At 37.2% G+C, this 15,652-nt stretch overlaps 1 protein-coding gene across 1 annotated transcript in view; it reads left to right on the forward strand.

Annotated features, from left to right (window-relative positions):
• The window catches only part of LOC134798856 (ral GTPase-activating protein subunit beta), a 67,014-nt gene that overhangs the window by 2,465 nt on the left and 48,897 nt on the right, over window positions 1-15,652 (forward strand). Inside the window, exons 3-4 of the mRNA XM_063771247.1 lie at window positions 1,188-1,425; window positions 2,251-2,280. Coding sequence (XP_063627317.1) covers window positions 1,188-1,425; window positions 2,251-2,280 — 268 coding nt within the window. The remainder of the gene's footprint in view (window positions 1-1,187; window positions 1,426-2,250; window positions 2,281-15,652) is intronic.

The raw sequence follows: 15,652 nt of genomic DNA on the forward strand, positions 1-15,652 counted from the left end.
TTTCACAGATGATGTATTTCTGTTGCCGCTATAACAACAAATACTAAAGGCGATTGTGCACTACAATGAATTTTACTGTCCGGCAGTCCGAGTTTTTACGGTCCGATATGGCACGCCATTAAATGTATATAGTAGCTTGTGCACTACACGTAATTTTACCGTCCGAAATTTTACTTTTCGCCATTCCGGACAGTTTTTTTCCGGTCCGAGATGACAGCTATGAAAAACGTGTTTATGCTTGTGCACTGCGTCTGGAATTAGTATTATTCATGACTTGGCCGGGCGGGGGCGGGCTAGGGGGGGTGTGTGTTTCATGCTACTACGCCGCACCTGGTGTAAAAAGACGGACAAGTGCACAAGTCAATCATCCGTTTTTTTTATGCCACTGCGCCGCACCTGCGAGTAAAAAGACGGACAAGTGCACAAGCCCATGGTATAATAATATACTCCGCCTGGTACTCCATTCCCGTCTTTTCTAGGTCACCTAACTGACACGCGCCTACGTCATCATGCGACAGCGCTATATGATAATATGCGATAGCGCTATATATAGCGGCCATGTTGTTGTGACGTAGGCCCGTGTCACTCTGGGAATGGAAGACCATGTTTTATTAGACTATGCACAAGCCGATCATTCAATCGTTTTTTTCATGCCATATCGGACCATGAAAACTCAAGACTGCCGGACAGTAAAATTCATTGTAGTGCACAATCGCCCTAAAAACAGAATAAAATAAAGATTTAAATGGGGCTCCCATACAACAAACGTGATTTTTGACCAAAGTTAAGCAACGTCGGGCGTGGTCAGTACTTGGATGGGTGACCGTTTCTTTTTGCATTTTTTTTCCGTTTTTTTTTTTTCATTATGTACGGAACCCTTCGTGCGCGAGTCCGACTCGCACTTGCCCGGTTTTTTTATTAACTACCTACCTGGTTTTATATTGCGGTTATAACGCGAATGACCCGGTTAGCTCGAAAATGAATACCCAATCGTAGTAATCTCAGAATTCACATGTTTGTTACTACCAAAAGAAGTTTAACAAATCAACGGTGTTGGTCGTGCCTGGCTGTCGAACGCTGCTCACTTCGACGGCTAACACCAGCCTCACGCGAACCGGTTACTATGAACCCACATTTATTTATACAAACATCACAGACTTGGTGAATGACCGTTTACCCGTTCACAGGTGGAATGGGTCCTCGAAGTGATCCGCTTCGGTCTCTCCCTGCCGCTGCACGAGCACGAGGCGCTCCGCGACTGCGTGCGCGTGTGCTGCTCGTGGCTGTCGCCGCTGCTGCCGCCCGCGCCGCCCGCGCAGCCGCCGCCGCCCGCCGTGCCGCCGCCGGTCGCCGCCGCACCCAAACGATACGCGAGGAAGATACTAAGGCATTTGCATAATCTGTTCGTGCCGAGGCCTAATGAGAGTGAGTAGATATTTTTATTTATATTATGAGTTTATGACAGTCCGTTTTCTCCATGTGATAAACTCTAAAATGATTGGATCGACTTGCATGTAAAGTTGCGAGTTTTACTAACGTTTATTATTAAATAGTATTAATCATAATGTTGGGATGAATATTTGGGTGTTATTTTGAGTTGAATATTTTTTACTTGCAGGCGGTCCCTAAATTTATTCTTAAAGTTTCACAATATCATTTGAATTGGTTTAAACACCATGTACATATTCCTTGTCATTACCTTTATAAAGGTTGTGATTTAACTTGTAAATATTTGTAAATAGACATATTAACTTCCGTTGATATATCGAAACTATATATTTTAAAACAATTTAAGGGATCTTGGTTCAAAAATATAATTAAACTAATGGTGTTATTTTGTAAATACTTATTGTCACTAATGATATGTGACGTTCCACGGCAAATGGTACCTTATGGCGGCTGGCGCTTACGTCGCATAGCGCCGCAATTATACTGGAGCGGCGTTAATAATAGCGTAAGTGCCAACCGCCATAAGGTACCTTTACCCGTGGGACGTCACATATAATTTGTCAAATTCAACTCTTTCGTTTTCTGGACTTGAGCACAGATTACTTAACACCAACGCAGATATGCCACTCTCATCACAGTACAACTCATATAAATACAGCGAGTGTCAAAACATTAGTCTTAGGTCGAGAGCGACGCGACAGCCCGCTAAAACTAATTCAGTAATATGTGAGAGTGGCGTATCTGGTCAACATTTGGTTTGTACATTGGTTTTATAACGCACCCACTGCTCTTTCTTTCAAGCACTCACATTCATATATCAGACGGAACTGGGTGAGTAACAGTAACGCTTGATTTCCGCACGCTTTCCTTACTAATTCGTAGCACGGTTACTAATCTTTAATTGCTAATATTAACACGTTGGCGGACGGTAAAGTGACTTCATAAGTCATAGGCCAAAGCGAACAAAAATCTACGCGAATGGTATATCATTCGTGTCCGCGAATGTCTTAATAAATAATAATCCTGCATATATACGTCCCATTGCTGGACACAGGCCTCCTCTCATGCGCGAGAGGGCTTGGGCAGCTTGGGCTACAGTCCTCTCCCGACGCTAGCTAATACTAATATTACAAATATAAAATTAACCGTTTTGTCTGTATCCTTCCCATGCTTAAACTGTTGAATAAAAGCCAATAAAATATTATTTTTTCCGACTTGGCCAAATCAGACCGGGGTCATTCAATCAATATTTGTATGGATGTAGTGCATAATTATTTTCGTATTTTCATGGAAACGTACGAACGTGTCTTGCTATTTCAGTCAGTCTCGGTACAAAGAGTACTGAAACTTCCGAGAAAATACGATGGAAAACAATTATGCACTACATCTGGAACTATTTTGTATTGTATAGATATTTTGCTACACTGAGGCTAGTTGTTTTTTACGAATTGTTTACCTATGGCAGCTGCCATTAGTGCCATTCATCAAACAAGCCATACATAACCGCTTTCACTCATTTCCTTTCCATTAATAGGGTAAAAAACTGCCAATTGTTCATTATAGAGGGCGCTACTAAGGTGAAAAAGTTCCCTTGGCAGTTTAGCAACAGTGATCTTTCAAGCACCTCAATATGATTCGAGGGCCTTTGGAGGTCAGAAACTTACATTTGACAACAGAAGTAGAAGTACCTTTTTTTGATTACAAAACAACATTTCAGGTTTAATACCGAGTCCTTGTAATGTGTCATTGGTCATTATGGAAAACGAAATTCTCGACACCAACACATTACAGTCTATCATGTGCTGCTCAAGAACTGTCAAAGGAATATTTTCGCAAGAACGCCTTCTTTGATGTGCTTAAGGGTTCCACCTGTCCAATGTCAGTGCGTCTCAATCTCTCATTAAGCAAAATGTGAGACGCAATACACGTTGGATCAATATATTGGACAGGTGGAATACCACCCTTAGCGTTTAGTTTTTAAGGTGCAGTGGATTCAGCGTTCAGCCAGCAGAGTTTTTGAAAAGATGTAGCGCTTTTTAGGGTTCCGTAGCCAAATGGCGGAACCCTTATGAATTCGTCATGTCTGTCTGTCTGTCCGTGTATGTACAGCCACTTTTTTCCGAAACTATAAGAACTATACTGTTGAAACTTGGGAAGTAGATGTATTCTGTGAACCGCATTGAGATTTTCACACAAAAATAGAAAACAATAACAATAAATTTTGGGGGTTCCCAGTGAACGCATATATTTAGTATGGAAACCGCCTTTAGGAACATTACCGTTCAAATTCTCGGGCCAAATTAGCACACATACACAATTACGCCTACATTCAAATAAGACGACGCGTTTACAGAGCCTGTAATCAAAGCTGGTAAACAAAATAAGAGTCATCTTTATTACACTAATGGTATATAGCTAAGTGTAGATGAAATGCATATAATGTCAATAACTACCAATCAGCGACATTAATCCGCTAATAACCTTCTTGCTGTACGTACTGGCCGCTGAGAGTTCGCGGTTCATATTTAATTAGAATATGACTTGGACAGGGATAGGTTTATGCCATACAATCATTGAAGAACCAGTCAAATAATTCACGTATAATAATTTAATGCAGATTAAAAGATAACTAGTTAAAATGTTGTTATGAAATGACAGACTAACTAGTAACTCAACATAAGTAAATATATCATTGTTGTATAAATGTATTCCGCTATAATAAGTATTTTGTATATTTTATTATCAATCTGCATGGCAGTGCGAAGTCACGTTCAGGTATAGTCTGTCCGTTTTTCTAAGATCAAGTACGCCATAGTAAATGTATTGCGAACTTGATCTTAGAAATCAGACTGGCTATACAGTCTGCAAAATTTACTCGGGTACACGAATCGGGTCTAAAATATTTGAACAGGCGGAGTCACAATAAATCCCCACTTTCAGTTCCAATGGAAATATTTGATATATTATGTATATAGCCGGTCAAGCAAGTTTGTCAGTAGATAAAGGTGCAAAATTAAAATTTTGTATGGGACCACAGCCGTTCGCGCGCTTACTTTTTCTAAATTTGCCGCTCTTTTCTACTGACGGAAATGGCTTGAGAGAGAACCTACATATATGTGACAGTAGAGGGTGGATTCAAATGATCAACATTTTCAGATAATGTGTGTATTTGTTAAATTAATTCAGTGAAAGCGTGATAGAAAACATGTATCTACATATAGGAGACCGGGTATGATTATCTCACGGGTTATATCTCATGAATAGAACATATTCTAGATATCTTGCCAGGCATCCACTCAATTTCATGTCTCTCTAATTGGACAGCTTTTTTCCATAGTTCTCTGCGAATAGCATCTTGTGGGACTCTGAATGGAAAATAATGTAAAATGACAAACCAAATTTGATTATTAATTTGAAATAACTAGGTAGTTTTTTTAAAGCTCCATCTCATGAAATAAAAAAGGAAAATACAAATCTGTACGAAGGAATTTATTACTACATTTATAACTAGTGGCTCTGTGAGCTGTAGACCTCGCGAGCAGAGCTTTAAATAACATGGTGTTAAGAGCTTTAAATATAGTAAATTAAAAAAAAAAACAATACGAAATTTATGTGTAAAAAAATACAAAAAGTTATAATATACAATTACTGGGGATCGAACCCAGACCCTCTGTGCAAACAGAAAAAGCGAACGTTTACAAACTGAGCCAAATAGTTCTTAGATGGGTTGACGAAATTTAGCTACTCCTTCTCAAATTAAAATTAGTTAAAATTAAATATCTCAATACCTCCGAAACCAGCGAGATAAATTTTCTGAATTTTTGGCCATTTAATCTATAAACATATCTCAAAAAGAAAACACTCGTATGGTACCGATACCACTATTTGTTTAGGCGCGAGCTATCACGACTCCGCCATTTTTAAAAAATTCCAAAAACCGGATTGACAAAAAAAATTTATTTAGTCATAGAATCTGGTCACAAAATTTCATGAGAATCAGTTAAGAATTGCGACCTGTAGAGGAGAACATCCGGACATACGAAAGCAAATTGCTCGAGTCAAAACGTAGACCTTCGCTACGCTTCGGTCAATTATATAGAAAATACCTAAACCAAACACAAGTTAATAAAATAGTCTACTTCATTTGGCATAACACCATCCCTATTATCCTCGCAATTTAAAAAGTCGTATGTTGTTATGAAAGTCGTATGCAGTTGTTACGTTTGCACGGTAGCATTGAAAACAAATCGTCATGTTTATTCCAAATTTTACTGAAGTTATCTGTTTACTACAAGTGAAAAGTGATTCCACTGTCCTTGGTATGAACTAAAATAACTTCTGCGCCACTTCACGACACATGAAGATATTTTTAATTACAAAAAAACGTTGTTTTTATAAATCAATTTAGCCATTTGTCACTGACTGTCATCTCGGTGGTACTGAGATTGCCAATCGAGCAGTTTGTAAGTACCGCCTATCGCGGGGTAGTTTGCGTCAAAGAGCATATAATCACTACGTTTTAAGAGTCGGCACTCTGGAACAAGCCTTAAACCGAATTAGGAACGTACATTGTGCCAACACACCAAATACATGTCAATATTGCCAACACAAAAAAAAACAACGCTAGGGCTTGCCACTACTGGCGTACCTACTGTTTATCGATATCGATAAATGTGCAATACATTTATCGATATCGATAAATGTGCGATACATGCTGCTGTACTGCACTATTGTAACAGTAAATTTTGAGTATCACTAGGATTAATAAAATAAAAGCAAAATATAAAAATAATTTTATTTAACATATTAAAGATACGATACAGATAGTTTATTATTTACGTAGGCATATTAGTTATTACAATACGCTTATGTTATGAACGTAAATAAAGCTACAATCTACTTTTAAAGCACTCCTGCAAACACTGAGCCTTGCCTGTGAAAGCTGTGAACTCCAACTTCCAAAAAAGGGGAAAAAACTACTGTCAGGCTTATTTACATTCATTTGTAGATCAGATGTTCAGAGGTTGGAGTTTTATATTATAATTATTAATCAATAAATTAAATAACAGTAATAGATCAAAAGACCATGCTTCAAAGAGGAAACAATAAATAAAACAAAGAAAACACAGATAGCACTTAATGCGATAACACATTACAAACAGACTTTGCAAAAGTAAGTACTTATCCTATATTAGGTATACATTTGTCAATTAACCAGGTTTTTCATTCAACCAGGTCGTGCGAATTAACGATTTTCAAAAACATATTGTGTCAATTATAGAAGCTGCGTTCAAACTTCTAACATTTTTCTTTTGTGGAGGTGCAAATAAACATTTAAAATACATCAAACATCAAACATCAACATTTATTCAGCAAATGGGCCACAAGGGCACTTTTACACGTCATCATTGAATTTACATACAAGGAAAAATAATAACATCAACAATTTTATAAAATAAAACTAACAATTCAATCTAACGTATTACAATTACTAAGAGATGTATATGGTCTCTTAATGTCGAATTACATAAAAAATACAGATACAAAACACAAAAAAAAATCTATAATATTTAGAGGTGTAAATGTCTCTAGGTGTCAGAACTATAAGATTATATAGTTTATCAAGTTATCCTTAGAGATGTATAGGGTCTCCAAGAGTCAATATCCTGTATAATTAATACATTCATTAAGAGAAAAGAAACATACGAGAGCAGAATGAGGCGTCTCACTGTAAGTAATTAATTAATAAAAACAAGTTACTAAGTATAATAGCTTGTGTTAGCTTAAACAGACCAGTCTCCACAAACAGCACCCGTTCACGAGTATGACGCGTATCTCAGCCATCGCCTCCCTCAACCTTCATTCGGGAAAGTGGCGACCCGATCAACGACGCCACCGTAAGCAAAGACTTAAGCGAGCATGACATGTTCAAGCTACCGGCCTATATATAATAGCTTTGTCTTATTGGAATGTAAAAAGAATACTATGTTTTTGATTTAATCAAAACTATTTCACCTGCTACTACAGTCTGCGATACCCAATAAATAAATTGAATTCTGGATGAAGATTTCGAATAAAATTTTATTTTATTAAAATACTGTTTCTAAGAAGAGCTAAAATCACGGTTTTCTTTAGCACAGGCATAGAATAAATAATAGTACTGCCGTACAGAAAGGAAACTTCCAACAAAGCCTAAGGTTGACAGTGGTTCAGGGTCGAATCATGCTGTCCCTTTCTAATATATGGCACTATCCCTTTCGACAAGCAAAAGACAGAGAACATTGGAAGGGCTTGGAGGAGGCCTTTGCCCAAAAATGGGTACATCACCTATAATGTATGATGTGTAAAACCTAAATGTTAGTGTAATATTTTGTGAGAATAAAGACTTTATTATTATTTGTTTGTCCTTTCCACATCTCGGGACCATGGGGTCCCGGTCTTTTGGAAGGCGTACGTGGGGCCAAAGCCAACAGCGCACAGGCCCTTTAAGACACTTTAATCCAAAGGCAATAGCCACGTCAAATTAAGCCGAATTTGGGCAATCTGCGGAAATAATTCGTGTAGTTTTGGAAATTGGTACAGGCATACCTTGTGGTGTTCAGATAAAAATACTAAAAGTCCTCGAGGGTAGGGGGTGTGCTGAGGGGGTGTATGGGGGGGGGGGTATGAAGGTACCTTTTTTATATTTTTGCTCATATCTCGAATATTTATTTATTTATTTATTTAAACTTTATTGCACAAAGTATATACAAAAATGTACAAATGGAATATCTGTACGAATAGCATTATAATTACTTCCGACAAAAGTTTTATCATTAAATTTCCTACAAATTTGGTTGTTTATTTTTACTCTGCGATCAATACTTTAGGAGGTACAGACTGTTAAAGTTAAATAAGAGATAAAAAATAGACGGTTTAAGAAAACGTCATTTTTTCGTAATTGTTCAACATAAATAAAAATTTTAGTTTAGGATAAGCAAGCTAAGTGACCTGCTGATAAAATATAAAAAAACCGGCCAAGAGCATGTCGGGCTATGCTCAGTGTAGGGTTCCGTAGTTACCCGTCCGTCAAAATAGACTATTTGTAAAAACTCAAAAACTGCTAAACCGATTAGGTTCGCTATATGGGTCAAACAGATCACTGTGTTATGTCTTTCCTGTAGACATACACAATTAACGGCTATAAAGGTTAATTTTCTTATTTAACCCTTATCCACGTGAAAAGGTCCTCCTTTTATTTAAAGAACTATGATAAAATCATTACTTAAATGCCCACAAGCTGTTAACTATTGCCCACAGGAGAGAAAACTAGTGTGTTATCGCGAACAGCACATTTAAGAAAATTAACCTTTATAGCCCTTAACTCTTGCGTATGTCTACAGGAAAGACATAACACAGTGATCTGTTTGACCCATATTTTTCCTTGAAAGTCTTTACTAAGCTTTACTTTCACGATTTTCTTCATATTTTTTGGACCTATGGTTCAAAAGTTAGGGGAACTAAAGTGGAAAACACAACTTTTTTTCTTTCAGATCGATTATTTCCGAAAATATTAAGTTGATCAAAACATGGTCCTTAAAGACCCCTATTTATTTTAAAAGACCTATCCAACGACACCCCACACTATAGGGTTGACGCGAAAAAAATTTCATCCCCACTTTAATGTAGGGGAGTTACCCTAAAAAAATATTTTTTCTAGTTTATATTTTACGACTTTGTCAGCGTAACTGATTTATATATTCGTGTCAATTTTCAACCGACGAAAAAAACGGAGGAGGTTCTCAAGTCGACGCGTATATTTTTTTTTTATGTATGATAATCATAAAAAGTAGAAAAAATATTTTTTCATGGTGGCTGTCCTACATTAAAGTGGGGATTCAATTTTTTTTCGCCTCCACCCTATAGTGTGGGGTGTCGTTGGATAGGTCTTTTAAAATGAATAAGGGTCTTCAAGAACCATTGTATGATCAACTTAATATTTTCGGAAATAATCGAACTGAAAGAAAAAAAGTTGTGTTTTACCCTTTAGTTCCCCTAACTTTTGAACCATAGGTCAAAAAATATGAAAAAAATCGTGAAAACATAGCATAGGAAAAATATAGCGAACCTAATCGGTATAGCTGTTTTTGAGTTTTGGCAAATAGTCTATTTTGACAGACGGGTAACTACGGAACCCTATACTGAGCATGGCCCGACATGCTCATGGCCTGTTTTTTTATATTTTATCAGCAGGTCACTTAGCTTGCTTACTCTAAACTAAAATTTTTATTTATTATGAACAATTACAAAAAAACGACGTTTTCTTAAATCGTCTATTTTTTATCTCTTATTTAACTTTAACAGCCTGTAGCTCCTAAAGTATTGATTGTAGAGTAAAAATAAACATAACTAAATTTGTAGTAAATTTTATGTTAAAACTTTTGTCCGAAGTAATTATAATGCTATTCGTACAGATATTCGAGATATGAGCAAAAATATGAAAAAAGGTACCTTCAACCGGACCTTTAGTTGCAATTATTGAGCTATGATCCTATGAGCTATTATCCAGGTGCTAATTAACCAGATCAAAGAACCAGGTTTCTCTGTAGAACGAAAGGCTCTCTTTTGTAAGACAAATATACTAGTCTGTATGAGGTGTGAAGAAAATGTCGGGCAAAATTGTCGGGGTTTAGGGCATTTTCTGACAGACCATTGTGTTCTAATTTCAATATGAGCGTTCCATGATCCACACAATCAAATGCTTTAGAAAGATCACAAAATGTGCCAATTGCATCACAAGAATTTTCCCAAATATTTATAAAATATGTTTAATGAGTACCGAAGCAGCATCGGTCGTGGAACGGCCCTTTGTGAAACCAAACTGATTGCTTGTAAGTAAAGTATGTCTGTTGAAGTGACCCAGTAGATCATTTAACATTAACTTTTCAAAAACTTTACTTAGTACAGGAAGTATTGATATTGTACGGAAATTAGTCATCACATTACACATAATTACATATCTTACTTTGCAGCGCTTCTTAGTTGAGCTATCTTTGCAGCGTTCGCAGAAATTTCTTCTGTTTTAATAATATCAGAATTTAATATTTGGCACTGTCTCCTAATTAAGATTTTGGTCACAAGCCAAAATAATTGTTTTTTCATGAAATCCTCATGTTCCTTACATGTCCACCAGGTTATGTTAATGTTTGCCGCAAATAGTGTGCAAAACATTTGCCCGACATTTTCTTCATATAACAAATGACAATTTTTTTCAAAATAGTTTTTCGCTTCCTCAATTGTACGACACAGCTGGATAGATGGGTACGTCAATGATTTCTTTTCTTGCCACCACTCCCGCAAGCTTATAAATTTATACATTGGGTGATCTGTAACATCTTCCAGTTTTAGCAAATTAGAACACATTTGACAGCTTATGTTCTTTAACAGTCTATAAGCAATGTAACCGCTTAAATATACAATAGGTTGATTTTCTATGTCTGTTAAATCTGTTTCAATTTGCTCCTCTAATTCATTTTCAGGTATCATTAAAACAGGATATTCTTCCTCTTCATTGGCAGTCATTGATGTGAGCTTCTCATCACCATCAGCATCATGTTGGCATAATGGATTGACAAGCAATAACTTGTTCAAATCTTCTTCGCAATTAGATCCTCGGTTATGTGGTGCATTCATTCCAGAAATATGAATTGATTTCAATGCACTTACAAAATGTGTGCAGGTCGGATTTCGATTTGTAGGGCTATTCTGTCGTATAAGGCCGAATAGATTTTCAAGAGCGTCTTGATTCAGTGAGCGTAAATTCAAATAGTTAAATCCTTGATCCTTACAATAACACCAGATATCTTTAAGCGAATTTATGGTTACAATATAACCTTCCACGCATCTGACTCTTTTTAATCTTAACCTGCTATCTGATATCATGAACTCCATTGACTTCAGCTTTTTCAAAAAACTATTCCAGATTTCTATGTGATTGGTTTTACGAGACACATTTTGTCTTCGTCCCTTTATTACATCTTTTGGATTTGATGGGCCATTAGTAGAATCAAATAAATTATTAAGGTCCCGTACTACCTCGGATGTTTGTGCCACTTCTTTTCCGTACTCTGTGTCTTTATATTTTTCTGCAATCATCTTTAGAATAGCTGCGAAAGTATTACTAAGAGTTTGAGCGGCATATTTCACTTTCATTTTATGTTTTTGTTTTGGATCTAGTATTACAGAAGATATTTTATGAAAGTACAACATTCCAGTATTTATGGCTTCTGCGTCACGTAAGTGTTGCCACTTAGCCACTTTACCGTCAAATTTCATAGACCCAGCTTCATAAAAGTTATTTCGAATGGACTTGAATAAGTGGGGAACGTCAAAAACTGTATATATTTTTCTCTGATTCACTAGAAAATAGTTAGCAGTAGACGGTAAATGTGATAACTTTTTGAGCAATGTTAATGCTCCGCAGTTTGTCGGTCCTTGATCACAAACCGTACTGATGACTGTGAAACCAATATCTTCAACAGTGGCAATAATTTCCTTGATAATACTCAATAAGTTTTCTGAGGAAATAGTGCCTTTAACGAAATAAAACGCCAATGGCTGTTTATATTTGTTGCGAATTCCTTGAAGCATAAAGACTAGAGCTTTATCTGCTATCTGGTTTTTCCTTCCGCGGTATTCTCCAGATCCATAGTCAACATATCCCTCAACTTTATCCGAACATTCATTGTAAATTAGCCGCTTTTTTAATGATATCTCATCAAACAATAACGCGCAGATTTTGTCATTTGGTAACATAGTTGAAGCTTTCTCTTTTAACATTTTCAGAGTTGAGGTATTAATACCAGGATTAATTTCTACAGCTTTAAGTAAGCGTTGAATTGTTCGAACACTGGGCAAAGGCATTATATGCTGCAGAAAACGGTATGTCTTGGGTGACCTCTTAAAAATTTGTAAAGCAGAAATTTTGTTCTTTAAATTCCATCGCTTGCCTCTAGGTTTCCGGGCTTGATTTTTCAGAGAGTCGGATACAACATTTTTCAGAAAATCGGAATCTAATTTGTCCAAATCGACGGATGTTTTTGAGAGTGATGATAACAAACACTGTGTTCGCTGCAACTTTTTTACAAGTTGTTTTTCTCGTGGAGTCATTTCTATGTTGCTGTAGCCGTATTTTGGCGGTGTTCCTCGTATACAATCTGTGGTTTTATTCGTTTTTACCCTTGAAGTCGAAGCATCATCTAAAACAAAATTATTTGTTAATAATAATTATGATTAGTAACAAATTGTTCATCACTACATAGTATAAAACAAAGTCGCTTCCCGCTGTCTGTCTGTATGTATGCTTAAATCTCTAAAATTACGTAAGCCCCCATTCGCACGACAGCTTTTTCAACGGGCCCGGCCACATGTCAGCGGTGCGTCGCCGCCGCCGCCGCGCGGCGCGGCACCGCAGAAATCTGCGGCAACGCCCGCCGCACCGCAAAATTTAGCGGTGCGGCCCGGCGGTACCGCAAAGCGGTGCGCGGCAACGCGCGCGGTGCCGCCGAGCGGCGTGCGTCGCCGCGTGCGATGCCACGCTGCATCTCATATTTTCTTTTGAAATGATTTTCATCTTCATCTATATATATATATAAACTAGTGTCCGACCGAAACATGTTTTTTTGCCGAAACCGAAACCGAAACCGAATGTTCGGCATTGGCTCTAGTTTCGGCCGAAACCGAAACCGAAACTGAACCTTTTGTAGATTTGTTAAAATCGTTGAAAAAATTTCATAAAACCGCTTTTACACACATATTATGGGGCTTTCAACACCCAATGTCCTTGAAATTGATGTTACTTAAGCAGTTTTTTAAGAACATTACTAGAGTTAGACCAAGATAATTCTGCAACGATTTTGATAACACACGCAGTGCAAGTGAAATTTCATTTTGAAAAATTTTAAATGCAGTTTGCTTTGTCTCGGGGCCCTCTATGACATTTGGTCGAGCACCCCCCACCTACCTCGCACCGTTTAAAAGTTGCCATACAAAATAAAAATGACCATTATTTCCGCCATCTTGGGTTTTTTCCAAAAAAAATTTTTTTCATAGGAATCTAGAGGCCGCTATCTCTCGCCGTGCCAAATCTCAGCGCGCTCGGACCAACTTGAAAAAAAAAAAAAAAAAAAAGTCGGCCATTTTGAAATTTTTTAAATGCAGTTTGTTTTGTATCGGGACCCTCTATGACATTTGGTCAAGCACCTCCCACCTATCTCGCACCGTTTAAAAGTTGCCATACAAAATAAAAGTGGCCATTTTTTCCGCCATCTTGGATTTTTTCGAAATTTTTTTTCCCCATACGAATCTAGAGGACCCCGAGATTCCGTGACTAAAATTTCAGCGCGCTAGGACAAACTTGAAAAAATTCAAAAAAAAAAGTCTGCCATTTTGAAAAAATAATGGCGGCGTCAAAAACTGCCAGGGTCCCTCTATGACATTTGGTCGAGCACCCCCTACCGACCTCCCACCGTTTGGCCGGGCCATCGAAATTTTGCGGTGCGGCGGCGTCGCCGCACCGCTGACATGTGGCCGGGCCCAACGCGCGTTAAAAAAGCGTTCGAATGGCACAAATGGATGCATGTGTATTTATTCACACGATGGCGGTGGCGCTTTTTATTAAGCGTTGTTGAATTTTCGACTTTAAGCCTTGGTCGTTAAATCGAATTTAGAGTGCGGACAGATTCAAGCGCTTTTTTTAACGCGCGTTGAAAAAGCTGTCGTGCGAATGGGGGCTAACGGATTTTGAAGAGTTTTTTTTTTATAGATAGAGTGATTCAAGCAAGAGGAAGGTTTATGTATCATTTGTTAATCCGTGTGAAGCCGGGGCGGGTCGCTAATTAATAATAACTTGACCGACCTGGTGTAATTTTGTCAGAAATCTCGAATGTTGAAGTCGATGGCACGTTCTTTGGATCATAACCCTTATTTCGCTTTGAACTTGGGGAATCATAATCTTCACCTTAAACAAGATGTTAAAATTACGTTATATTTAAACGAAAGTCACAAAATATATTTTACAATACATATGGTCCTATTTTTCCGCACTAGTGCGTAAAATAGCACTTTTCGTGCGATGTCAAAAGTTTAAAGGGCCATATGTACTGTAAAACGTTGTACGATACGCACGTGCGAATAGATAATTCGCAACTCGTGTCGATTTAAAACACTCCCTTCGGTTGTGTTTTAATTTATCGCCACTCGTTTCGAATTTCCTCTTTTCCGCACTTGTATCGTAAATAACTATTACAGTACATATGGTCCTATTTTCCCGCACTAGTGCGTAAAATAGCACTTTTCGTGCGTATGTCAAAAGCTTAAAGGGCCATATGTACTGTAAAAAGTTGTACGATATACGTGCGAATAGGTAATTCGTAACTCATGTAGATTTAAAACGATATTTCAAATTTCCTCTTTCCGCACTTGTATCGTAATAGTACATTACTGCAGAGGCCGTGAAGTAAGGGATTGCAGGATTGCGGTAGACATACGGATAAAGCGAGTCTTGCAATCCCTATTCCGGCCAAGGATTGTATAGTGCTTTTCTTAAACATTGCCTAAAAATTTTTTAATAAATTAAAAACATTATAAGAAAATATTATAATTAATGAGAGGTGGCTCTCGACGGCTCCCTGTATCTGCTCAAGACCAGCTAAGAATCAACTGTGCCAAGTTTCAGCGCATAGTCTCAAAGTGCAAGGTCCCCATACAACGATGTGCACTAACAAACCAGCTATAATGGGCCCAACTTATTACGAACGTCTACCCGCCGAATTAAGAACTGAAATATCTGACGAAGCATTTGAACGTCAACTGAGGAACTTTTTTATTGAATAACCCATTATATTCAGTGGACGAATACATGGAATTAAAATTGAAATAACTGTTTGACATTATACTTAGCTTATGTAAAATTGATTTTATTTGACATTCGTTCTGAACTTATTACTTATGATTACCGCTCTTAGTTTTAGTATGATGATCATCATGAGATATTAGACATGTATTCTGTTATTTATTGAGTTTTTTTTCAATTTGACGATAGTTTTCAAATTTCTTTTTAAATTATACATTTGTAATTTGATTACGTTTGCAAGCAAAACTATTGACGATCATAATGTAAATTCATATAGATTAGCGTAAGAATAATTTATACTGTAATTTATCA

This window comes from Cydia splendana, chromosome 17, assembly GCF_910591565.1.
Source record: "Cydia splendana chromosome 17, ilCydSple1.2, whole genome shotgun sequence".
Classification (NCBI taxonomy): Eukaryota; Metazoa; Arthropoda; class Insecta; order Lepidoptera; family Tortricidae; genus Cydia; species Cydia splendana.